Source organism: Aulonocara sp. 'chitande type north' Nkhata Bay, linkage group LG17 (assembly GCF_057382095.1).
Source record: "Aulonocara sp. 'chitande type north' Nkhata Bay isolate Kocher_YH1m ecotype deep benthic linkage group LG17, A_spYH_male_GT1.1, whole genome shotgun sequence".
Classification (NCBI taxonomy): Eukaryota; Metazoa; Chordata; class Actinopteri; order Cichliformes; family Cichlidae; genus Aulonocara; species Aulonocara sp. 'chitande type north' Nkhata Bay.
The window spans coordinates 3,773,484-3,800,271 of NC_141360.1; the positions used below are offsets into that span (position 1 = coordinate 3,773,484).

A 26,788-nucleotide genomic window follows, 5' to 3' on the forward strand; every position below is an offset into this window, starting at 1 on the left:
CATTTTCCCTTAACATAAGACAACGTAAAAACAGAGCCTTACTTAACTAACATGCCACGGTAATAAACTGTGTACATTACAGCAGCAAGTACGTATTTATTTTTCAAGAAGACATACAAATGTGGAATTTTTCTCGGTAATTTTCAGGCATGTGTTTAGACAGTCAGTAGTTCAGCAAAGCACGTGGACAGAAGTCTTAGCTGTGCTGTGGCGCGTGTGTTGTGTGTGTGTTTGGGGGGGAGTGCCTGGGAAGCAGCAGTTGTCTGGGCTTTACATCCTGTTGTGAAAGTGCAAGTAAGGTTATTTGCATGTCTTTTCACCGAAACGTGTTTGAAATGAAGACGCTAATTATTCTCAGCGCATTTGCATTCGTTGATAATCAGATAAGCTCAGAGGAAAGCTTGTTAGCTGGCTGCTTATTCTCCATTCATTCTCGGCGTAGGCCGCATGCTTTCTTTGTCAGAGAGAAAAGGCTAGCGGTAGCACAGTCTGCTTTTAGCTAAACTTGTTGTTTAACATGGCAAACTTCCTAATAGCTCATTCTGTTGCTGTTAAATTATATGCATGCATTAATTTTACATCAGCTGGTCGCCAATTTCTACAATGTGTTGAATTTAAAGCACTCAACCAGAGACTTGCACTGAAATAAAAGCTCATCTCGCTTCCGCTTTGTCAGAAAATGTGATTAGGATGTAAATAGTCACATTGAAGTCGGCCATTGTAAGTCTAATTCTCGGCATACAGACAGAGAGAACTAGAAAAACTTACTGTACGTATTTATTGCTCCTCTGCACTGTGTTTATGTTCGCTTATTTTCGTTTTACGTATGTTTATGCGATAGAAGGACTTAATTTTATCCAAATTGTTAACTGTCAAACATAAACATTGATATCAGCAGCATCTGTCCAGTATTAGTTACTTTTATTAATAATACATTTCAGATGTAGTTAAGACGCTCCGCAAGGTTCTGAATGTATCCCTGAGCATCTTTGAATATAATAACATAAGTCAGCAACTGCCGATCATACTGGTGAAATTTCTTCAAGACGTCTCTGGTGTACCTGCTACCTTTACAGTGTTGAAACCTTTTCCATTTCCTTCTATTGTTTTTTTTCTTTAATTTCCGTTTCTAGTTTGTTGGCCTTAATCATGTTTACAGCTCTGTATTCAGCCAAACAACCTATATAAATGCTCTGCTAAATCAATCTAGTTTTAATTTATTTGAATTAAAACTTGAACTAACGCTGATTTTCTGAATTTGTCTTGATTCAGAAAAGAGCTGGTTGCAATTATCCAGAACACAGGATGATCAAATCAAATCAAAATCAAATCAAATCAAATCACTTTTATTGTCACATCACATGTGCAGGTACATTGGTACAGCACATGTGAGTGAAATTCTTGTGTGCGAGCTTCACAAGCAACAGAGTTGTGCAAAATACAATAATGTAAACAAGCAAAATACAAGAATGGCTACATCTGAAACTAATAAATATATGTACAATATATAATAGTATATGCATTTCTGGATGTGTATACTAAATATTTTTCTACGTGTGTGTGTGTGTGTGTGTGTGTGTGTGTGTGTGTGTGTGTGTACATTTTACAAATTAAATAGAGTAAACAATAAATAAAATATATAAAAATATACAGAGTTGATTGTTTCAGACTGCTGTGGCTTACATTTTAAAACGCTGATTACGTGTACACAAAGACATAAAAGTGGAAACGCAACAAATCCTCAATGTTGAGATTGTTTTCTATTATGTATGAGATTCCTTCCTGTGTGTCCTGCATACTGGTGCAGCATTTGACCTTTGTGCACTGAACAGATGCATTACTTAAATGGTTCTTGTTGTGTTTTTCAGCGGTGCCTGTGGTGTTGTGTGTCTGCGAGGTGTGCTTGCCGTCCGAGTGAGTTCAAGTATGAAGAGGGGCAAGAAGGCAGAAGAGGCAGCTGCGGAAGGAGAAAATGACACAGCCTCTGGTACTACCAGCATGCCCTGATGAACTGAAATGGATTTTTCCTTTACTATAGATAGATTTTCCAACATCATCTATTATCCAACCCTGTGCTATTTGTCTTTCATTTCACAGCTCCTTCAAAGAAAGCAAAGGCAGCCAAGGAACCAGAGGCTCCGATACTGTATGATGACCCTCCTGACAAAATGACCAGCAAAGACGGACGCAACGCAAACATGAAGATCACGTCGTGGAATGTGGATGGGCTGAGGGCCTGGGTTAAAAAGAAGGGCCTGGATGTGAGTTTGCTGTCTGGAGAAGCATTAATTAGCTAGTTTTGAGACTGACTGATACTAACAAGCACATTTGTCTTTTCCCAGTGGGTGCGAGAGGAGGATCCAGACATTTTATGCCTACAGGAGACAAAGTGTGCAGAGAAAGCCCTCCCTGCTGAAATCACCTCAATGCCTGAGTACCCTCACAAGTATTGGGCTGCATCAGGTGACAAGGAGGGTTACAGTGGGGTGGCTATGCTCTGCAAGACTGAACCCATCAAAGTGACCTATGGAATTGGTAAGGGGGAACTTTGTGTTCTGCTTAGTTATTTATGGTGCCTAGAAATGGCAAAAAAAACATGTACAGCAACATTTTAAAGATGTGTAATCTTCTATGTTTGAAGTAAATGATTATTTTAAATTATTAGTGGATAACAGCAAATAGGGACTGTTTAGCATGAAGCCCCATTGGTAGTTTAGAAGGTCCTCCCATAATGAGCACATTGTGTGATTACCAGATTCCTGCTCTTGAAAAACTAATGTTTTTGCCTTATCAGTATAAAATTTTAGATGAAACCAACAGAGACATTTTTAGTATGCTTTACCAACACATTAAACCTATACAAACAGTTTAAGTACTGGTGAAGCAACTGACTTAATTTTGACTAATATTCTAGGCAAAGAAGAGCACGATAAGGAGGGCCGTGTCATCACTGCCGAGTTTCCCAGCTTCTACCTGGTGACGGCATATGTGCCAAACGCTAGCAGAGGCCTTGTTCGCCTTGATTACCGCAAAACCTGGGACGTGGACTTCCGGGCGTACCTGAGTGAGCTGGACATGCAGAAGCCCCTGGTGCTGTGTGGAGATCTCAACGTTGCTCACCAGGAGATCGATCTGAAGAACCCCAAGGGGAACAAGAAAAATGCCGGCTTCACCCCCGAGGAGCGCGAAGGCTTCAGCCAGCTACTGGCGGCAGGTTTTGTCGACAGCTTCCGCGAGCTCTACCCCAAGCAGACCAACGCCTACACCTTCTGGACCTACATGATGAATGCCCGCTCAAAGAACGTGGGCTGGAGGCTCGACTACTTTGTGCTGTCATCCTCTCTGTTGCCGGGCTTGTGCGACAGCAAGATCCGCAACAAAGCGATGGGGAGCGACCACTGCCCTATCACTCTGCACATAGCTGTGTAAGTTTACTCTGAGTTCAACAGGCTTTGCATAACCTTCAGTCTGTTCATACGTCTGTTTCAACTTGTATAATCCGGTCACTCTGAGGTGTCTTCTCTATGTGCTGCTCAAACTCACTCTTACAGTAAAATCAGCGTTTCATCTTGGTAGTTTAGGACATACTTTCTTGTACTTTTCCCCCCCTCTCTACATAAAATGTCCTTCCTTCCTGTAACTGAATTCTGTCCCTAAATGAGATCCAAATTTCTTTTGACAATTTTATAACAAATGCAACACTAAATAATCAAAATGTGTAAGCTAATTTTCAGGAACTGCCAGATATTTGTTACTGTGTAAAATGAATCAACTGCTGTTAAAAGAAAATAACGTGTCTTGTTGTAAACATTTTTTTCCCCAAACCTTGGTTAAAGTTTCTGTTGCCACACTTACCAATAAAAGACTGAATTTCTATAGTACCTTGTTACTTTTATTATTTGAGGAATTCAAGCCAAGATGACAAACAAACTTCTAGTCAGTGTGTTTTACCTGCAACACAATTCAAATGCAGTCAATACAATGAAAATCATTTCTATGGAAACTTCATGACGTGTGTCCTCTGATGCATTTTCAGATTATAAGACTGCCTGAAACCCTTCCCACATTCTCCGCAGACATAAGGTTTCTCCCCTGAATGTGTTCGCTGGTGTCTTTTCAGGCGGTTGGCACTCAGGAAGCTCTTGTCACACTCGTTGCAGGCGTATGGTCGGACTCCGGTGTGGTAACGCAGATGGATAGTAAGGTAGCAAGACTGAGTGAACTTCTTGCCACAGTGGGGACACTGGAAGGGCTTGTGGCCTGTATGGAATCGTTCGTGCTTCAAAAGCTCTGCGTGGGAGAAGAAACCCTTCCCACAATCAGAGCAGAGATACGGCCTCTCACCTGAATGCGTCAGCTCGTGTCTGACAAGTGTTGCCTTGTACACAAAACTCTTGTCACACTGTGAGCAGCTGAAAACGTTTTCTCTGGTGTGGCAGCGCTCGTGTTTCTTCATGTTGCGTTCTCTCTTGAAGCTCTTGCCGCAGAAAGAACACATGAATGGCATTTCCTTGGAGTGGATCTTCATGTGGCTCAGAAGACCTCCCTTGTAGAGGAAGCCCTTGCCACACTGTGTGCACATGTGTGGCCGTTCTTTCTGATGAATACGCTGGTGTGCAGTAAGAGCTGCTCGGTAGGCAAAGCTCTTTCCACAGTTGCAGGTATGGACTCGTTCCTCCTGGTGAGTCTGGAGATGCCTGTTGAGGTAGCTGGCACAGCTGAAACTCAAATCACAGCGAGGACATTTGTAAGAATCCTCTGACTTGCCAGCATCCAGGCTGTGGGTCTTTAGGTGCCTCACCAGTGCTGACTTCCAGGTAAACGCGCGCCCACAATCTGAACACAGGTACTCCCCATTTTCCATGTGGGTGCTCTTGTGCTCTTTCTGAGCAGCCAGGGACTTGAAGACTTCCCCGCAGATCACACACTCGTACTGGCGTCCCAAGGTATGTGTCTGCTTGTGCCTCTCCAGCGACTGTTTGAAAGAGAAATGGCGCCCGCACTGGGAGCACGAGAAGGGCTGCTCACCTGTGTGGATGCGCTGATGGGCTTTTAGTGAGGAAAGGAACCTGAAGCTTTTCTCGCAGTCTGCACAACTAAAATTTCCCTCTTCATCTGTGAGTGCCTGAAGGACTGACTTGTCCTCAGTGATCTCAATGGAGTGAACGTCATAGATGTGCTGCTGATCCTGTGCTTGTTCTGAGTGATGGAAGGAGCACTCAGGACAGGAGAAAGCAGCCGATGAGCTGTCTGCTGCAGAACCTGACAAAATGATCATAAATGAGAGTAAAAAAAAACAAAACATACTAAAAATAAAACAAAATCAATGTTGGATAAATTGTTATAACTTTTGTGTTTTAACAGTTACATGCTTTTATATTTTTGTTGTTTAATAAGGTACTTCAGGCTTATTTTCACTGCTATGCACTATAAGAGGCCACAGATACGCCTAGCCGGTGACCCTAAATGCTATTTGACAGTTATATAAAGCATATTGAGGTGACTTGTTTTGAACAGCTCTATATAAATAACCCTTGAGTTAAAGTAAATCGAATGACATGATTCAAAGGTGACGAAGCTTCATTAGATATGTCATAATATAATACTTATACTAAAAAAAGTTGACTTTGAGGGGGTCAGGTGGAATTCAAAGTAATTCAATTTTTTTTCTAGCATTAACAAACTAAGCTCTCCTGTTTCCAAGTAGTTCATTATGTGGCAGCCTGACTTCGCACTGGCTTCATCAATCCTACCTTCATGTACAGTTTTTAAAATTAATTTAAGACTGTACCGATAACTATACACAGCAGGAATATTGACCAGGACAAGGTGAACTGGTTGTTCCACAGTTGAGGATAAACCTCCAGATGACCTTGCTTTTGCTGTCAGATCCCCTGTGCCATGAAATCACCTGCCCAATGAGCCAATCCTAACAGAATCAGTGACCTCCTTGATCACTTCTCATGCACACCCTTGTAGATTTGCGTTTATGTGATTTTTATTTTATGATCGCCCTTTCTTTTACTATTTCAATTTCTTAATGGATTTTTTTATTCCTTTATTAGTGTGCTTGCGTTTTTAATAAAGTTATAATTTCTACATCTATCAATACTTTGACATTTATAATATTATATAAATATTATAAATAAACTTTCTATTCAATCTTATTTATGAATTGTTCTCTCTGGGATTTTGTATTAATGGTGCAAAGATTCAGTAACTCCAAAATGCTAAAGAACACTTGCTCTCATTAGCATCCTTCGACGAGACCACAGGTGACCCATATGAGTGTTCTGCACTGTAAAAGAAAAGAAAAGAGACATTAATCAAAAATTATTTTAATCAGCCTCTTTCCCATTATTTTTATACTCAATCATATGTACAACTACACTTGTAATAAAAAGTGTAAGCAAAACAGGATGTTATGTTTCAGAGAGCATGCATCATGCCACCACAACAAAATCAGGAACTAGCTAAACCATATCTAAAACATGACGCATCAAAAGCAAGTTTTTACCAGCTTAAAGGCAAAGGCTTCAGTGGAGGAGGGTTTGCACTCGTGATCTCTTTCCTGCTTTTAGTCATCATTTGCTTCTGTAAATTTATCAGCTGGATCTTCATGGTTGGTCTGCGTTTGCGCCCACTTGTACGGACCTTGACTGGAGTAATGACATCATTGTCAGGTTCAGAGATGAGACCCTGAGGCTCTCTGCCCTTATGTTGCTCACCGTCTGGGCTGCAGTTATCATCTGCCTGCACCTGGCACTGCAGTTCAGAGAGTTCAACATTAGCCTCACTGATGTTGGCCTCGGCCATCGCAAAGTCTTTCCCATCTTCACAGCGGTCTGTAGGCACGTCTGCAGTCTGCCCATCAGTGTGAGTTTTTAGATGCCTCGCAAGCGACAGCTCCCAGTTAAATGTCTTGTTGCACTGCTGGCAGGTGTAAACGTAGTCTTTCATGTGCGTTTGCTTGTGCTCAGTGCGTGCTGACAGGGAGTTGAAGATCTTTCCGCAGATGAGGCAGTTATACTTGCGCCCAGTTTTGTGTGTGTGCCGGTGTCTGTCGAGGGACTGCCTGAAGGAGAAGCAGCGGCCACAGTCGCTGCAACGATGAGGGCGCTCCCCGGTGTGGATGACTCTGTGGGCAATTAGTGAAGACGCAAACTTGAATTTCTTTTCGCAGTCAGGGCAGTCATGCGGCCCCGCAGGCATTACAGGCTGAGGGGATGCCGAGTCAACCATGTTCACTTCTGAATGGGCGTTTGATTTTTCTTGTCTTTCTTTCTCATCTGCTTCACCTGACCCCTCTTCCTTGGCTCTCTCTTCAGCAAATGTGACCAATGAATCTTCAGCCACTGCATTAGCACCTCTTCCTTCAAAGCAGTGTTCTCCCATCAGCACTTCAATATCAGTGCTTGGACCCAATTCAACCTCTGCATAATCAGTCACTGCGATTATTTCAACTGCAATGTCATCCACAAATGTCACAGTGTGTGCGTCTTCACCGGTACCCTGTGGTGGATCTGACTCGTTGGCCTGTTCTATACATTTTGATCCTCTGCTGGGGAGGACTGCAGAGAGTGAGGAAACGATGCTGTCGCCCATACTTGAAGGTGGAACTGCACAAACGGAATGAGGTAGATTCATGAGTTACTTCCACTGGTTTGCACAAAAATGTAAAATACAATTGATGCGATTGCAAGAAGTGACTAACCATGTTGCTCTAAATGCGCAAGGTTTTTGTGGTGTTGGAGCAGATTTTTCAGATCTGCAGGTTCACAGACTGCATGAACACAATCCTCCAATGCAGAGGATTCAGCTCTGAGCCAGGACACAGTCTGTGGTAAAGGTAATAAATATGCAGTATACTTGAATTAATTACCTAAACACAGGTTTGAACTTCAAAAATAGCTTAAAAACAACCTGAACCATTGGTATTATCAAGTAAAATGTGCCTTTACTGTAGTTCAGGCATTATTAGTACAAGTGATTAAATAAATGAAAAGGCCTAAATCCTCAGAAGTGCAGACAGTTACCAGTTCCTAAACAGTGTTACTAATGCACGTGGCATTATTAGCAGTGACATAATGTAGTTCGTATTAATCATAAACTTTATCTTTTTCCATATGTCATAACAGGTGACACTACAATAAGTAGGTTTTAAAATATTAGGTCACAGCTTTCATTTAAGAGCATTAATTTGTTACGTGTTGATTCGACCTTTTGCAGTTTTCTACACATCTATAATACAGACCCATACAGGATCCTAAAATTACAACAGGTGTAAGATTCATCACTGGTTTAGGACTAAGAATGCAGAAGCATTTTAATAATAATACTATTATTATTATTATTATTATTATTATTATTATTATTATTATTATTATTCATAATATATATTATTATTATAATATATTTTTAATAAAAATACATTTTTAACTTATTTTGACTCATTTAACATATAATTTATTAGCAGTAATTTCTTGTGTCATTGGGCTTGAAACTTTACTAAAACTGACTGCTCAGAGTAAAATATGCTGACACAGTGAAAGCTAAACAAAGACACCGAGTTAGACAAATACAAGGATACAAGGAGCTCTTATCCATTTACCTTTAAGAGTTAGACAAAAAACACATTTTGTGAACTGATGAGCATGAGCATATAGTGCAAAGACTACTGGAATAAATGCTACATGGACAGAAAGTTGTAGGTTTTCAACCAGTTTTGTTGTTTGGATTTTATGTACATAACCTTTTTATTGTTATTGTATATTAAAAAATCTTTTAAAAAATCTTTTAAAAAAATCTGAAGCCAGATGGCATAAATATATCCTGGGTATACCGAACTTGCTTCATAGTACAGGGCCAATGACTCTCTGCCTGACTGAGGCTTCAGCAATTTTCCCAGCAACTATCATCAACCTCGAGCAACCAAACACAACCAGTCAGGAACTAGTGATGGGATTTTAGGCTCTTTTTGAAGAACCGGCTCTTTCGGCTCGGCTCACTAAAAAAGAGCCGGCTCTTTCACAAAAAGAATTACTAATGTAAAAGAAAAAAAAAAGTGGTTTTATTTATATATAAATATATACAGTGATCCCTAGAGACAAAGCACATACAAACTCCAAAAATCACATACAAACTCCAAAACACATTTCTAGCATTAACTGAACTTCCAAACCAGAGCTACCTAGATCACTTAAATTACACAATTGAAAGCACATGTGTATTGTGTGTGTGTATTTATACACAAGCACTCATATATGTTCAAATAATTGAAAAAAAAAAAAGTTCATTTACCTGTTACTACCACACACCAAATCCGGTTGTTGGTACTTGCTGGCTTGTGTAGCCACTAGGTAACAAAAGCTCAACACTGCGCCCAGCATCCTGGAGCACTTCTGTTGTGTTTTGTACGTGTTTTGGAGTTTTTATGTGCTTTGTCTCTAGGGGCCACTGTAAATATACTTTTATTTATTCACTCCACATAAAATGTAATAAATAAATCATATAATACAAAAACCAACTATTTACATTTCAACTTTTAACTATTTAAATTTTCAGCTTTTTCCTTTTAAACAAATTTAAAGTGAAACAACACAAAACACTGCAAACCACAACACAATTAAATATAAATTAAAATACGAAAACAAAAAGAAGATGCACATTCTCTGTCATATGGGCCTGCATGAATAAACTTTCTGAATCCTTTATCATCCGCAAATGAAAATAGTTGTAGATGATTACTATACCTTTCTAATGTGACGCTGTTGTCCCTGGCTCTCTTTCCCTCCCGCTCTGTTCCTGTGCTACTGAGAGTGTAACTACTGCCCCTCCCCCCTCTTCCCAGCGCAAAGCACAAGGCTCGCGTGCGGAGTGAAGCGGAAAAAAAGTGCGAGAGAGAGGGTGAGAGAAAGAAAAAAAAAAAAAACCCACGACTCCCAATAAGGTGCCGGCTCGCGTCGTTCACTTCAAAGAGTCGGCTCTAAGAGCCGTTTCGTTCGCGACCGACACATCACTATCAGGAACACTCATTTTTCGCTCATGACCAGTGGCTACAAGATGATTGTGGACTGGTCTTTAGGCCTGAGTGACTGGGGCCTTATTCACTTGATCCTACATTGTCACCATGATTGTCCAAAATGGCAGACAACTTAATGTCACATCTCTATAAAATCTCAATACATCACTATCACCATGACTGTAATAATAAACACAAAGTAGAATTGCCAACTTTCTGACATCAAAGACTCAAATTACTGAAGCTTAATATATGCTGTATTAAACTGCATTAAACTTAAGAGCTGTACCAAATAGCTGTAAACATACAATTAATTGGGGTGGGGTCTTTTTGGTAATTTTGTGGGAAACCTCCATATAACACTTCCTTTATATTACCACATCAGTATTTGTACAATGATCCTATATAGTGACTCACTAAATCATAGTGATTTATTGAACAAATTTTATTGTTACACACTGTATTTATCAGTACAACACCTCTCACCTGCTCAACGTCAGGAACAGGCAGCAGTTGAGCCAGTCGACAGTAGAACTCCCAAAACAGCGTCTGCAGATCACGGTCATACTGAGATCCAAACTCTGCAGGAAAGACTTCCTGTGATAAAAGCAATGTTACTGGAACCCAAATAAAAACCACACCCAGACACTGCAGCAGTGTAATATATTATTTTAACATTTTAACCCCTAAAAATAATACATTTTGGATATTTTGTTTCTGTCATCATTATTATCTTTTATGGCATTTTCATTCATGCATTCTTAATTACAGTAAACAATAAAGAACATGGTGTATTGTAGCTTGATAACAATAATGACAACAGAAATCTGCTTCATATGAAATTTACTGTCACTACAAATAACACAATTGGGTGCATTTGGTTTAACGGGTTGTAAATTATGCTGCCTCACCGTGAAAAAGTCTTGTCTCTCTTCAGGGTCTTTGAGGAGAGTCTGAATCAACTCAAGAAAGGTAACTGTAACATCCTCTTTTGAGGCTTCTGTCTGCAACACATGTATAAAAATTATGTTCCTCATAAAGCCATGACTAAGCGGATTAAGGGTCAAACACAGGTGTGCTGAATATGAAAACTTAATCTGTGTATAAACACTCACATCTACCAGGGTGGTGTGCGACGATTTAACCTTGTCCAGGTAACGCATGATAAACTCAGGTTTCACAAGGTCTTCATTTCGACACAATTCAAGAATATACTGTTTAAGGGGAAGAAAAAAAGTAGAAAAGCCCTTTGTTCACAGCACAGTTTACTAGTCATGTAGTTTATCTGCATCCATGAGGGTGATGAGCCTAAAGCCTTATTTTTTTTAAAATAACTATCATTAGTACTCACTCTAGCTCTTAACCCTAGGTTCAGTTGAGTCCTGTATTTGCACATTAGCAGCTCAGGGACCATATCCACCACCAATGAGACAAACTCTGCCACCTTCCAGTAGTTCATCACGTCCTGTTTCTTTAGCACCTGCCACATTGACGCTGTCATAAGCTGCAAAGGAGATACCAGAAGGCGCAGTGATGCCAGAGGTAATGAGTCACCTGTAAAGAAAAAGAAACCACTGAAATCTGTACTTCCATTTATGCTTAACCAAAAGCCCATCGTTTCAGACTATCCAGTTTTTTTGTTGTTTTTAAAAAAAAAGGTTGCATGCCCTGTAAAATTTAATTAATAACAATGAAATGTAATTATGCAAATAATTTACATCTTATATTTAATTGAGAATAGGACAAAAATTGTATATAGACACCATATTGGAAAATCACATTAGCTTGTGATGTTAACGATTACATTACACCAAAATATATATATGATTTTGGGATGTAAACTTTAAGTTATCATTTACAGTTACTTCCGAGACATTATGTGATTTTTTTGTATTGAATAATAAAAAACGGTATAATCAATAAAACAAATATGGTGTTAGACAATAATATTCTGTAGTTCACAGTGAGCAAAAGCGTTTTCGTTCATTACCTACTGGAGCTTTTTGTTTTTGAATGCAACCTCCAAGTGAATGTTCAACAACAACAATGTTTCTCAAACTCCGTTACCTTCATTTCCCCCATGTTTGCTACCTAGTCTGTACATTCAGCATTCACGTTCATAAGACATGCTGTAAAATTATTTGTCAAGGTAACCTTAGCACACAGGAATAAGACAATAAGCTAGCATACAGAGCTAATTTCAAAGGTATGTTGTATACTTAAGCTAATTTTGCTAGGAACGAATCCCTAAATGTCTGCGTTAACCCAACTGTGACCTGCTCCTAATTGTTTAGAAAATGTGTTTTAGTGTGTTAAGTGTTCCTCCACAAACCGACCTCTGGAGGTGGCCATTAAAACCCCTGAATCCATCTTCTTCTCGGATCGGTGCTGAAAAGTTTGATTAGCTGCTATTAGCTGTTAGCCTGACAACTACCCACACAGCCAGAGGAAGACACAGCTCTGAACGCGGTCGTTATCCAACTGGAAGCTCTTTTCTAAATTAAGCGAGCTGCTAGAGGAAAAACGTATGAATATTAAAAACACACATATTTACATCATACATGTTGCATTTTTGTTGCTAAGGGCTTCTTCTTCTTTATATATGTATTTTTTTTTACGTTACGTTACATTCTTCGTCTTGTTACCGCCATCTGCTGGAGATTCTTTGTATAACGTCCCATGTTCCCCCAAATAAACTTATTTTGCCCCCACCCCCTTGTTGTTGTTGTTTTTTTACAAATAACACTGATGACAAATTATTATATTTCTAAACTTAATATTTTCATACACATAATTTAGACCTCATAGAACTGAATCCTTGGGGGCTATTTCACACTCGTTGACATTACAAAGTCCCAGACACCACCACACAGCTGTGATTATGAATGACTGGCTCATATTAAGCCGCACGACGTCTTCATGGAGTCTGCTGAGTGTGTTCCGTCGGCTCTGGGGCGCTTACCTTTCAATAACACCGTATTGAAAAAACTACCAATAGATGACTCGGACCAACCCGGGTCTCGGGTGGTGCCAGAGGCTTGTTTCTCCCGAATTCGGGCTCTCCAACCGCTGGTCCGACCTGTTTTTGTGGCACTATCACAGTCAGCGCTCTCGCTACTGGGCCTGAGTGCGCAGGAGGTGCTCAGCGATCCTCTGGGTCCGGAGTATATGAGTGGCTCCAGGCTGTTGCCAGGCTCCGAGCCAGCGGCGCACTGCTACAGCGGGCACCAGTTCGGGCTGTTTGCGGGTCAGCTCGGAGATGGGGCTGTGATGTATCTCGGTGAAGTGGAGTCTTGTGCACACGGGAGATGGGAGGTTCAGGTGAAAGGCGCAGGAGTCACACCTTACTCCAGGTATTGTTTGCTTCCCACATATGTGGACACCACGTTTTGGGTTGTCTAGACCAAAATACTAATCTCAGTTTTCAAACATTATACAGACTCATCTCATGGACAAAGTTGATATTTATACATCCGGGACCGTTTTTCTTCTTGCTAAATGATAAATAAGGTCACTTCAGTAAGTGACATAGCAAACATTAGTATAGCTCACGTGAAAGCGTTCACCCGGGCAGAGCTGTTTAAGAGATTAACTGCCTGGCACACATTAAATGCTGCTCAATAGCTGTGTGCCTGTTACAAATAAGCGCACCCAGCCTTTCCATCTTATTTGATTAGTGTAGGGGTGTTCAATTAAATGTTAAGGAGGTTAAACAGAGAAAGTTCCCTCTAACAGAGGTCGAAATAATCATACTATTCCAAAAGTGTTATATGCACAGCAAACATCTGACTGTCAACTAAAAGAAAGAAAGTAGCTATAATTCAGCAGTCTTAATCCATTATTTATTATTATTTTCACACTGACCTGGGGGTAAAGAGCTTTTGAAAAGGTTTTCTTCAAATTAAAAATAAATCAGTAAATAAATAACAAAAGGATGTAGTTTTTCAATCTTTCCTAACCACATTTCTAGCACTCGAAGAAAAACTTTTTTCCCATGGCTTCCCAGTGGATGAAGTTAGCTTAAAAAAAATCACCTTTAAGGACCATTGGATGCAGCTGAAGTTAAGGGGGAAAGCCCCTCTCAGATTTTAAGAATTGTGCTAGTATTATGACTTGATTGGAATTGATCATAAATTATCTCAGCCTTTGTTTGAGTTGCTAAAATAGCTTGGCCACTTGATGGTTACTGAGAGCTGAATAATCTGACATATTTTTGGATTTTCTCAGAGACGGCGATGGCAGGAAGGTGCTGCGCTCCAGCATCAGAGAGTTCCTTTGCAGCGAGGCCATGGCTGCCTTAGGGATACCCAGCACTCGAGCAGCATCCCTTGTTACCTCTGACCTTTATGTCAGCAGAGATCCACTCAACAATGGCCAACGCATTCTTGAGCGCTGCTCAGTTGTCCTTCGTGTCGCTCCTACATTCATCAGGTTGCCACACAGGAAGCAGTATAGAGAGAAAAATATAAGTAATAATGGTGTTTTTAAAAAACAGATGCTATCATGGCTCTTTCTCTCTTTTTTTTTCATTTTTGAAGGTTTGGCTCTTTTGAAATCTTTCTGGGCCGAGATGAATTCTCAGGTCTGCAGGGTCCCAGTGCCGGGCGGGATGATATCCGTGCTCAGCTGCTGGATTATATTGGTGGCACTTTTTATCCTCAAATTCAGCAGGCTCACAGCATCCGGAAAGACAGGAATTTGGCTTTTTTCAGAGCGGTGAGAACTAACAAAAATTTCACGTGTTTTACTCTCCGTTTAGGTTGGTTCATTCCATGCTGGTGTGTCAGTTTTCAGTTTCTGTTTATTTTCAGGTGATGACGCAAACTGCTAGGCTAGTGGCCCAGTGGCAGTGTGTTGGCTTTTGCCATGGTGTCCTTAACACAGACAACATGAGCATCCTGGGTCTTACCCTGGACTATGGCCCCTTTGGCTTCATGGAGAGGTATGCAGCGGAGAGTAGAAGCCTTACAGTCTAACTCTGCAGTGTTTGGAGACATAGTAACTGAAAATTACATTCTGTGCTTGTATTATATGATACATGATGACCGTCTTTCTGTGTGTCAGATTTGATCCAGACTTTGTCAGCAATGCCTCAGACAAAAAGAGGCGCTACTCGTACCAAGCACAGCCATCTGTGTGCCGCTGGAACCTGGCTCGCCTAGCTGAGGCGTTGGGCTCTGAGCTTGATCCAGCAGAGGCAGGAGCCGTCCTGGATGAATTCATGCCCACGTATAAGGCGTTCTACCTATCTATCATGAGGAAAAAGCTGGGCCTTGTAAGAATAGAAGAGGTAGAGGACCGAGAGCTTGTATCAGATCTGTTGCGTGTCATGCACAACACAGGTAAAAAAAAAAGGATTCTTGGAAGCCTAATCATTAAGCTACCTATATGTCCTCTCCCTCTCACTCTGTCACCATTGTGCCTTGGTATTATGCCTTCCAGGTGCCGATTTCACAAACACCTTCCGCTTGCTGAGTCGTGTCCCCTGGCCTGAAGAGGGCGATAGTGAGAGAGCCACTGTGGGCTCAGTGGTGGACCTCATCCTAGAGCAGTGTGCCTCTATTGAGGAGCTAAAGGTGGCTAATAAGCCAACAATGGAAGATCGGTGAGGGGGTGTATGGTGGCTGATGTTCTTTTCATAGAACAACCAGAACATGTATATAAGATCTGCCAATTGCCCACCATATACTCCCAATGTTACTCGAATCCTTGCTTACCACTGTAGTTTCAAATTGTTACATCTGTTCTTCTTTTTATATGCTAGCAATTCGGGAGCCAATCTTACCAGGATAATCTGTAAGTTAAAGCTAAGTTTTCTGGTATTTTAAATGGGTATATTGTGGAAGACTCTAATATGTATATATGGAAAAACCAAGAAGCACTAGAGGTGGACTTAACCCTGGAGAACCCATGGGGTCAGAGCCGACCCCATTGGTTTTCTAGGGAAACCATGGGGTCAAATTTGACCCCAGGGTTAAAATGAACTTTAAACATAACCATGTCTCTTTTTAGTGAACTGGCAATGATCCTGTCTCTGGCACAAACCAATCCACTCATGTATGGCATGGTGGCAGACAGCCCAGGTATGACCGAACAGCTTGAATTATTGGGCCGACTCAAGGAGCTCGTCGAGACCAACCAAGATGACCTTAAAAGGAAGCAACGTGATGACTGGATCCACTGGATTGGTCGATACAGGTATGAAAAGAAAGCCAGAATTTTTTTTATGGCTTCTACAAAAGCGGCTGGTGCAGCACATTAATTGAAAAACTGATTTGGTCCCTAGATCCCCCAATCTGCAAGAGCACTGAGGGTACTTGTGATTGATTGTGTTGCACTCTGATTTGTTGGAATAGCATCGCTGATGAATGTTTACCAGAAAAACTGAAAAGAAGATGCAAAACAAAAGAATAATTGTTGTACTCTACATCAGCGGTCTCTAACCTTTTTTGCACCATGGACCGGTTTATGTTCAGCAATATTTTCACGGACCGGCCTTTAAGGTGTAGCGGATAAATACAGCAAAATAAAACCAGTATAAAACCAAAAAAAATTTTTTTTTCATAACACACAGGAAAAGACCCAGGGAAACACAGTTAACAATAAAAACGATAAAAACCATGAATTTTACACCTGAGCCTCAACTTTCGTGGCCCGGTACCAAATGACTCACGGACCAGTACCGGTCCATAGCCTGGGGGTTGGGGACTGCTGCTCCACATCCAACTCATTTTATATTGTGGGCAGCACACATCTTCACACACCCCCGTTCTCTATTATCCATTGGGGCGGATGGGCTGGGAGAAGGTGTTAGCTGTCCAATTGGGGTCTGGGATGTGAGGCCTCCCTGCTGCTGCGGAGCTGGGGGCAGTCTGCTTGCCTCCACCCCAGGGGAAAGGGTAACACCTCCTGGGTCTCCTGGGTGTGGTTTCCCCCTCTGGGGGCGAGGGTACCTGGACCTGGGGTATAGAGTATGTTTGGGGAGTGTGATTGTGTGTGCAATATGTATTTGTGTCTGTTTTTACGTTGGGTGAGTGCCAAGTGTTTGTATATGTGTGCATGAGGGTGGGAATGCACATTTGTGTCTGTGTGTGCCTGTTTGTCTGTGTCTATATGTCAGGTCGGGTCTCAGACTCCACCTCTCTGGGAACATCTCAGGCCCTCCAAAGTATGGAGGCCTATCTCCCCTCACCACACTCCCTGCTGGTTGCTGATGCCCTCAGGCGTGGCACATACAGTCCTGCTGTGCACTTATGGGAGAGGGGTTATGTCAAGGCCTTGAATGGATGACCTCCAGAGCCGGACTCAGATAGCCCATTCCTTTGCCATTAATGGCCTGACTACCTTCAGCACCGCTGGGATGGAACAGCATTATTTATTTTATTTGAATTTATTATTTATTTATTAAAATGTTGGTGGTTCTTGGTGTCTGGGGCTGGCTGCTCAGGTATGTACTGGCTGGATCTCCTCCATGCCTGCTTGATGCCCTGGGGGACGGGGCTATGTCTCCCTACACCATCTAGTAGATCATTACATGGAGAAACCTTTTGAATACAAGCGCGGTCATCCACACAGGTGTGCACACAGGTGTGCACTGTTCATAGACACAAACTACACCTTTCTTGGCTGCTACCTCAAAGCACATTGTGCTGTTGGTCCTGCGTGCTGCAAAACAACATTCAATATTTAGTATTTACTGTTATTTACACTTAGCTAGATTAATGCGATGGTGTTGTGTGGCCTCTCCCTTAGAGATAGGGTGAGAAGTTCGGCCATCCGGGAGGGGCTCAGAGTAGAGCAGCTGCTGCTCCACATCGAAAGGAGCCAGCTGAGGTGGTTCGGGAATCTGACAAGGATGCCCCCTGGGCGCCTCCTGGGTGAGGTGTTCCAGGCATGTCCCACCAGGAGGAGGCCCCGGGGCAGACCCAGGACACACTGGAGAGATTATATCTCTCGGCTGGCCTGGGAACGCCTTGGTATTCCCCCGGATAAGCTGGAGGAGGTGGCTGGGGAGAGGGAGGTCTGGGCCTCTTTACTTAGGCTGCTGCCCCCGCGACCCGGCCACAGATAAAGCGGATGAAGATGGAGATGGATGGATGGTGTTGTGTTTATTATGTTGCGCTTTTTTTTTTTTTTTTTTTTTTTTGCATGTTTTCTGTCTTTTTTTTCTCTCAACAGGTGATCCGGGAGATTTTCTTTCTTTTTAAGTGTCCTTTCTCACTGTCCCTCTTCCCCTCTGTTTTTCCTTTTCCTTCATCTTTCTTTCTTTCTCCCTTTCCTATCCCCCAGACACGTCTGTCCCGTTTGTAACAACTGAAAATAAAATAAATAGTAACAACAAAGGTCGATCAAATGGACCAATACAGCAAGGCCGTGATTTATCTATCTATCCATCCATCCAATATGAAACAAAAAGCTTTTTCTGCTTATCCAGTTCAGGGCTGTAAGGTGGCTGGAGCTGTGAAAGGCTGAGTACATCCTGAACAGGTTTCCAGTCTCTTGCAGAGCTCACACAGAGAGACTGGCAACCACCTGGGCTCACATTCACACCTAAGGGAAATTTAGAATTGCCAGTTTAACCAAACATGTATGTCTTGGGACCATGAAAGGAAGCTAAAGTACTGGAAAGAAGCCACATATAAATAGTACATGCAAACACCGCACCACAGTGCTGCCTAGCTAAATATCTGTTCATGCTTATTTACACAATGTTTCAGATTGTATGAATCAGCAGGAATATCTGTTTTACCCCCATCATTTTTCTACCATCTTGCTTTTTTATGTGTTTAAATCTCAGGATGCGTTTAGGACGGGAGTGTGATAGCACAAGTGACTTACCTGTTATCATAAAGGAGCGACTCAAAGTGATGAACGGCATCAACCCCCGTGTGGTCTTACGCAATTACATTGCTCAGAATGCAATTCAAGCTGCAGAAAAAGGAGACTTCTCTGAGGTTAGGCAACTTTTTTTTTTTTCATGAAACTTTAATGTAGTCCTTAAGTAGTGAATTTCTCATTGAAGTGCTTGTTTACCTCAGCATTATTGTTGGAATTAATTGAAGTGAGTACAAGTCAGTTAAATTGAGTCCGTCACTAGGTGGAGAAAAACATGTTTCAGTCATCACCTGCCTTGTTGCATGTCTAGCAGCTGTTTCATTTCTTTGAGTGAACTTATTGTACCTCCAGTTACAGGTCATTTAAAGGTTATTATCAATGTGTCCTGCAGATTGTTAGGGTTCTCAAAGTTCTCAAGAAACCATATTCTGATCCTGAAACTTTGTTTGGACCTGATGGATGTGGTGAGATGGAGCACAGTGGGGCGGAGCTTGATGTCGCATATGACGGGAAGCCTCCAGCCTGGGCACAAACAGTTTGTGTCACATGATCCTCGTAAAGCCTCCGAGGCAGGTGGAGGAAGGTCTGTAGGACAGCAATTTTACAAGCAAATGATATCTGTTGTTGCCATTTTGTTATCAACAACTCACTTATTTTCCATTTTCTTCTCAGACTGTATTTCCTGCTTCCTGTTAGGAGGATGTGATGCAGTCCTCTGTGTTCTGGTGTTCATTGTTGTGCAATTAGTTTGGTATTTGTGTGATCACACACTTTTATTTCAGTGTGCAAATGTGTCTGATGAAAAGACTAAAAAATAGACAAACAGAAACGTCACTGCTGATGAAGTATGATGGCTCAGGCTACCAGTCACACAATGATCTGCCTGGGCTTGAAACACAAATGAACATCAGGATATAGCTTAATAGTAACAAAATGAAGAAGTTTAAATTGCTGAACATGATATGATTAGTGGCATAAGCATGTGAGAATTTGTGGGTATTAGTTAATAACAATATATTGTTTGTTAAATAACATGATTTTAGACCTGTTAATTAAAGTCCCAATAAATCATTTGCAAATAATAGCCTGTATACTTTACAGCATTTCATTCCTAATTATTTTGTAATTTCTCAAATGTGTTTATTTTTTATCATTTGTTCACTATAATCATGTACATGTCTTACATTTACTCAGAAATAGTAATAGCAATACAGATAGATGACCGTTAGTAAGAAAGCCAGTGTGATTTAGTTACATACCATCTAGGGCAGGGGTCTCAAAGTCCAATCCTTGAGGGCTGGTGTCCTGCAACTTTTTCATGTGTTTTCATGTTGCAAAACTTCTGAATAAAATTAGTAGGTCATTAGCAAGAGTATAGAACCTGACTGCATGTTTTGAAGTGGCAACCCCTAACCCTACTCAAGTAAATTGAAGTAAATGTAAGTGTTTGGAAAAATGTACTTCTAAAAGTACTTTTATTGCAGCATGTTCATTCACTTATGCGCTGCTGTAACATGAATCAAATGACTAAATTGCCACCTCAGCATGCAGTCAAGTTCTATTGAGTCTTGCTAATGACCCTACCAATTATATTCAGAAGTGCTGCAACAGGGACACATGGAGAAGTTGCAGGACACCAGCCCTCGAGGACTTTGAGATCCCTAGATTCTAGGGATAATGGAGCACAACAAGTAGATAAAGGGAGTTCCTGTTCCAGTCATCAAATCATGGTATAGCCAGTTTTTCAATAAAGTAGGATTTATTTAATCATATTTATATAAGACAAATGTAAAAATAATCACAAGCATAGGAATGAGGACCAGGAGGGAAACACAGCTGGGACTAATCACACACACACAAACACACTTCTCAATTGAATTGAATTGAATTTTATTTATATGCCACCAAATTACAAAAACAGTCGCCCCAAGGCACTTTATATTATAAGGTATATAAGGTAAGGCTTATAACAATCAGGTCAGATTCAACTTTTCTGACAACAATAAAGTGAAATCTTACCTGATGTCTTTCATAAATTTATAATGTGAGTCACATTTATTTGTACAAAGCACTTTATAAAAAGGCATCTTGTCTTTTACTTTACATTATTATTACTTTATTACTGTAAGAAACCCCCAAATCCACATACAACCACCTTCAGTGGACTAGCTGAACCTGTTCTTCCATATACTGTACTGACTTCTATGAAAAATAGGCAGAAAGGGCAGGGGTAAAGCACTTACAGTAAACACCCGGCTCTTAACTGTGTGCAGTGAGAGCAGTTTCTATCTGATTACATGACTGTGAGGTCAGCAGGAAGTGGGTGAGACGACAACAACAACAGCAGACTAGATGAACTCAAAACTGAAAGTGCTTCTGCATTTGAACTCAAGCAGAGGATGGACACAAGCAGTGCAACTAATTACACGACATGTAACTATGGCCCGTGTTCCAGAGCTGCTTCTTGGGATTTTGGAAGAAATGGTCGATGAGCAACTCAGGACTTTCCACTGGTACCTTTCAAGTAATGTGCTTGAGCACATTACTTGAAAGGATTCACACACATTCCAAAGTCTCGGGTTGATGGGATGGACAGAACAGGCACTGTGGATCTGTTGGTGCAAACATTTGGCTACGATGGTGCTGTTGCTATTACTGAGGATATACTGATGAGAATGAAACTCAAACTGTGGGCTGATACTCTAAAGGAGGATTATAGTAAAGGTTAAACATTTTTTACAGGTACAAACTTTAGTGTTTAAAGTTTGAAAGGCAAAAGAGCTTGGTTACATAACAGCTCTTTCTTTTCTTTGCTTCCTTATCAGTTCCCAGCAATCATGTGGACAAAGGTAAGAATATAAAGGACAGTCACACACATACATACAAGGTAATGTTTTTTTTGTTTTTGTTTTTTTTGCAAATCTCTTTTTATTAGCATTTTGTTTCTTAGTTAGAATTTGATCATAAACTAAAATAAAATTTAAGATTCCTATGTGAAACCAAAACCTTCATGTTGAAAATTTGTAGAGATTAGAACGTTTGTACACATAAAGGACAGTAATTTGGTTTTCCACTGAACCCCTCGTACAGATTATATGCAGGTAGATAAAGATAAAGCACACATATAATAATAATATTAATAATAACAATAAAAGTTACATCCATAAAAATCCACAGGACTACATGTCGTTGTTGTTATGGTTTCCAGATAAGAGACAGTTCTCAGAGAGTAAAGTCAATTCTTGCATCAGAAATGATAAACATTGACCACTTCTTCCAGTTCTGAGTAAAGAGCTGTAGTTTCAGTCGCAATGCGAAAGTTAATTTTTCCATTATGTATACTTTTTGAATTATGTTTGTCCAGTGAAGGAAAGTTGGGGCCTCAGGCTTAAGCCACAGCCTGGTAATGGCTTTTCTTGCTGCAGTAAGAAGAATCTTAGTTAAATATAAGTCCTCTCTTTTAACTCTATCATCAATATTTCCTAAAAATAAAGCAGTACAATCCTCAGGGACCTTGTAACCAAAGACTTTTTGTAAGGTATCATTCACTGTTTTCCAGAATGGGTTAATTTTAGAACAAGACCAAAAGATATGGGAGTGGTTAGCTGCCATTTCACCACAGTTTCGCCAACAAGGCTGCTGTATGCCCAACTGCTTACTCCTAATGTGAGGAGTGATAAAAAACCTAATAAGACATTTCCAATTAAATTCCCGTCACTGTAGGGGATTTGTAGACGTTTGAAGTGAACCCCATAACTGGTACCATGTTTCATCTGTAATTGATAGTTTTAGTTCCTGTTCCCATTTTGTCTTTACATATAAAGAGGTAAATCTTTGATTCTTCATCAAATTAGAGCATAATTTGGATGCTAGTTTAGTAGTTTTCTGCTGGTAGGTGTCGCACAATGTTTCAATTAGAGGGTTAATCATCTCAGCTTCAGCTATCTCTTTATTGTAATAATCTTGAAGTTGTAGATATCGAAAAAAATCCTGGTTTTCCAATTCAAACATGTCCTTAAGCTCTTGAAAGCTCCTAACTTTGTCCTTTTTGGTAATTAAACAGAGAGCAGTCATATTGTCCTGGTTTAAAACTCTTGTCCAAGGCTATCCATCTCAACTTCCTCCGGCCATTTTGCAGTTTTAAATGTTTGACAGTAGAGTACCACATTTGTAATGAAAACTGGGATATGGGATCGAGTTTTGACTTAATAATGTCAGTTAAGGTATTTTCTCCTAACAGTGTCTGGACATTATAGTCCGTGCTATCTTGTGTCTCAATCTGTTTCCACTTTGCAGTGTATGAATTATCACACCATAGGCATAAAGGGTAATTGTGCTGCCTGGAAATATAATTTAAGGTTGGGCACCCCCTTTGTCCTTTGGCAACTGCAGGGTGGAGAAGTGTATTCTTGCCTTTTTTGCCTCCCCATACGAATATCGACAACATTTTATCCCAGGCCTCGAACTGTTGAGATGGGATTTCAACCGGCAGTGCCTGGAAAATGTACAGCAGCCTTGGCATTATATTCATTTTTATCACATTTATTCTGCTGCTAAAGTCCAATGGGTATGTTGATCACCTCTCCAAGTCTTTTCTAATATCATCCGTGATTGGAAAATAATTTGAACTGTACAATGAACTGTACACCTCCTCCAAGCTGGAGGGAGAGGGAGGTCTGGGCCTCTTTGCTTAGGCTGCTGCCCCCACGACCCGGCCTCGGATAAAGCGGATGAAGATGGATGGATGGATGGATGGATGGATGTACAATGAAGCTGGGCTTCTTGTTATGAAGACACCCAAATATTTGATATTTTTAGTTTTCCAATTGATATTAAAGCCTTCTTTAATTTCTTTGCTCGGTACATAATTGAAGTGAATCATTTGTGTTTTTGCGATGTTTAGTTTATATCCCGAGCATTCATGAAATTCTGCTATTACTTCCAGAAGCTTAGGAAGGGAGGTGTTCAAGTCCCTCAGATACAATATTACATCCTTCCTTTCCTTCCTTGGGGATCAAAGATACGATAGCATCATTCCACAACGGGGGTATCTGGCCATTCTTTAATGTCCAATTCAGAGTTCTTAGCAGGATATAGGGTTAAGCTTCTCCCGAAATACCTTTACCATTCTGCGGGGAACCCGTCACTGCCTGGGGTTTTGTTGGCTTTCAGTCTACTGATTGCCTTATTCAGTTCTTCTACTGTGATTTCCTTAGTAAGTACTTCGTTTTGGTTTTTCCCGATGGTAGGTAGATCTAGGGAGTACAAAATGTTTTTCATTGATTGTACATCTACATTTCCTTCTTGCAGATAGAGATTTTGGTAGTAATTGTTGAAAATGTTTTCTATTTCTTCCGGTTTAGTTTCCAACTTTTGAGTTATAGGGTTTCTAATTTTGTGTATTGCTGTATCTATCTGTTGTTTTCGCAGTCTGCGAGCTAATAATTTGGCAGATTTAGGGCCTATCTCATAATAATTTAGTTTCAAATATCTTGCCTTTCTTTCTGCTTCCTGATTCAATAAATTTTCTATTTGTATTTTAACCTCTAAAATTTGTTTCTGTGTTATGGTGTCCTTTTTAGTCCTGAAGATTTGTTCCAGCTCTTTTAAAAAAAAAAAAATTTCTTTTAAAATTATTCAGAAGCCCAACATTAAGGTGCCAAACCGTGTTCTTTGGAAGTGAGTCCAACTGAATTGTTTAAAAAATCGCATTATGCCCTGAGACATCCGCTACCCCGATTCTACAGTCTAACACTCTGTGACATTCTTCCTTTTGCATTTGAAAATAATCAGTCTGGGTGTGCACTGAGTGTGGAATTGAGTAATGTGTGTAGTCCCTTTGTGAAGGGTGCAGTAATCTCCAGACATCCACCAGTCCCGTTTCCTCAAGTGTCAAGTTTAAGTGTCTGCTTATATGTGTTTTGCATCTAGTTTGACTAGTCGTGTCCAAATTATAATTCAATATTACGTTGAAGTCCCCTGCACAAATACAAATTCCCTCTGCCTCCACTGAGATTAGGTCAAAAAGATCTTTAAAGAATGATTTGGGACTATTTGGTGGTGCATATATACAGACAAAAGTCAAGACACTATTTAAGGTTTTGCCCTTTACAACAATGTACCGTCCTTCTTTATCTTTTATTTCTTTAAAGAGTTCGAATGACATATTGTTCGCCATAAGAATGGCCACCCCTCTTTTATGGCTGTTGATATGGGAGCTATAATATGTTTTTCTATACACTCTAAGAAATAAAATGTTGTATTTACTCCACCCAGTTATGTCAACCGGTTCCACACAACTGGGTTAGTGAAATATAAAATGTATGATATATTTAATTTGAACAACAAATTTTAAGTAAATCTGATAAATCTACTCACCCAAAACACGCTCTACTGAAACTATAGGATTAAATCACTTTAACAGAATTGCAACTTACTCTATTTAAGTTTGTAAATTTAAAAAATCGAACACAAGTTTATTCAGTTAACCTAACTTTAATAACACTTTGTGTAAAACTTGTTGAAGCACACTTTGAGCAATTCAAATGCTTCTAGATCTTTTTTCCTAAACAATCTTTACATGTATTCAAGTGCATTTTAAGCGCAGGAAGACAAGATAAAGAATGTCATGTTAAACTGAAATGATTAAAACTGGAAAGTGTTGTGATTCCAACATTTTTAAATGGTAAATGGTCCCTAAGGACCCCAAAGCGCTTTACATATCCAGTCATCCACACACAGGTGATGGCAGCTACAATGTAGCCACAGCTGCCCTGGGGCGCACTGACAGAGGCGAGGCTGCCGGACACTGGCGCCACCGGGCCCTCTGACCACCACCAGTAGGCTACGGGTGAAGTGTCTTGCCCAAAGACACAACGACCGAGACTGTCCAAGCCGGGGCTCGAACCGGCAACCTTCCGATTACAAGGCGAACTCCCAACTCTTGAGCCACAATCGCCCTTTTAACATTAACATGACTTAATGTAAACTTGATTGGGCTACAATGAAAAGCCCACAATACAGCCCTGCAAACAGCAGGGAGAAATTACTTTAGTGTCATTTTTGTCCATATTTAGAAAAATAACCTTTGCTTCAAAACGTAAACTGAAGTCCAAAGTTAGGAGCAGTCTTTTTCAGTGTAGTTGGATGTTGGTAAAGGTCCAAGAACAAAGAACGCAGAAAAGTGAAAGGCCTTGCAGAAGTTCAGTGTCCTCTATAGAACTATAGAGTGCAGGCTGCTCAAACTCAAGCAGTTTGTTTTTCAGAACCTGCACCTTCATGGATAGGTTGTTCCCATCTAACTCCATCAGTACCTTCTGAAGAAATTCAAATGCTCAGATTTAGAGTGTAGATTAGTCCAAGCAGGAGGGCACAACCCTTTGCCACATCACTAAGAGCTTGCTGCACAGTGCATCCTTCTACGATGACACCAATGTCCTAAGGTGTATCTGCAGAGCTTGCTCCTTCATGTCTGACAACATAGACTCCCAAAGTCAGCTTCTCTGTTTCTCTGCTTGCTCCAAGATCCACATAAATAAAAATAAAAGAAAAAGATAAGTTAATTACATATACATATGGACAAGTAAGTCCACCTTCCATTTCCAATCCCAAATTAAAAAAAAGGAAAATAACTGATCGTTCCGTTTTTAACTTACCAAGAATTCCTTGAACAGGTTATCTGGCTTTTCATTTAAGTAGACACAGACAGCTTTCAGAATGCATTCCCGTCAAACATCAACGCTGGGATTCTGGTGGAGATAAGAACTCAATATGAGGGAAGTTTCCTATTTTGGTTCCTTTCAACCTCTTTACAAAACAAAGTCAAAAATATTAACACATAATCCAGATAAGTGATTAAGCAGTGTTTCATAACTCACATCAGTGACGTGCAGTGAGGTTCATGATTGGTAAGGCACTGACTCCTCTGAGTCA

At 40.5% G+C, this 26,788-nt stretch overlaps 3 protein-coding genes across 7 annotated transcripts; 2 read left to right on the forward strand and 1 right to left on the reverse strand.

Moving 5' to 3' along the window:
* The first annotated feature begins 148 nt into the window (after positions 1 to 148).
* On the forward strand, positions 149 to 3,879 carry apex1 (APEX nuclease (multifunctional DNA repair enzyme) 1). The gene is made up of 5 exons (XM_086269567.1): positions 149 to 294; positions 1,869 to 1,987; positions 2,098 to 2,261; positions 2,343 to 2,535; positions 2,915 to 3,879. Exons 2-5 carry the CDS (start codon positions 1,927 to 1,929, stop codon positions 3,427 to 3,429), a joined length of 933 nt encoding a protein of 310 aa, XP_086125693.1. The 5' UTR covers positions 149 to 294; positions 1,869 to 1,926; the 3' UTR covers positions 3,430 to 3,879.
* Positions 2,931 to 13,590, reverse strand: LOC147309473 (uncharacterized). 5 transcript variants are annotated; one of them, XM_086269562.1, is made up of 9 exons: positions 12,984 to 13,590; positions 11,373 to 11,525; positions 11,137 to 11,235; positions 10,933 to 11,025; positions 10,508 to 10,618; positions 7,715 to 7,838; positions 6,518 to 7,619; positions 6,246 to 6,298; positions 2,931 to 5,262 (listed from the first exon to the last, which is right to left on the reverse strand). In XM_086269562.1, exons 2-9 carry the CDS (start codon positions 11,520 to 11,522, stop codon positions 3,995 to 3,997), a joined length of 3,000 nt encoding a protein of 999 aa, XP_086125688.1. In that variant the 5' UTR covers positions 11,523 to 11,525; positions 12,984 to 13,590; the 3' UTR covers positions 2,931 to 3,994. The 5 variants fall into 5 exon arrangements, with proteins under 5 accessions (XP_086125688.1, XP_086125684.1, XP_086125686.1 ...); XM_086269558.1 differs by lacking the exon at positions 12,984 to 13,590 and adding an exon at positions 12,358 to 12,668 and having other exon boundaries at positions 10,508 to 10,570; positions 11,373 to 11,575; XM_086269560.1 differs by lacking the exon at positions 12,984 to 13,590 and adding an exon at positions 12,358 to 12,667.
* On the forward strand, positions 12,910 to 24,856 carry selenoo2 (selenoprotein O2). Its single transcript, XM_086269563.1, has 11 exons — positions 12,910 to 13,374; positions 14,249 to 14,452; positions 14,560 to 14,737; positions 14,833 to 14,963; positions 15,086 to 15,363; positions 15,464 to 15,597; positions 15,786 to 15,817; positions 16,034 to 16,219; positions 18,819 to 18,975; positions 19,248 to 19,439; positions 19,529 to 24,856. The coding sequence occupies exons 1-10, from the start codon at positions 12,941 to 12,943 to the stop codon at positions 19,413 to 19,415; spliced, it is 1,902 nt and encodes a 633-aa protein (XP_086125689.1). The 5' UTR covers positions 12,910 to 12,940; the 3' UTR covers positions 19,416 to 19,439; positions 19,529 to 24,856.
* Positions 24,857 to 26,788: the final 1,932 nt, after the last annotated feature.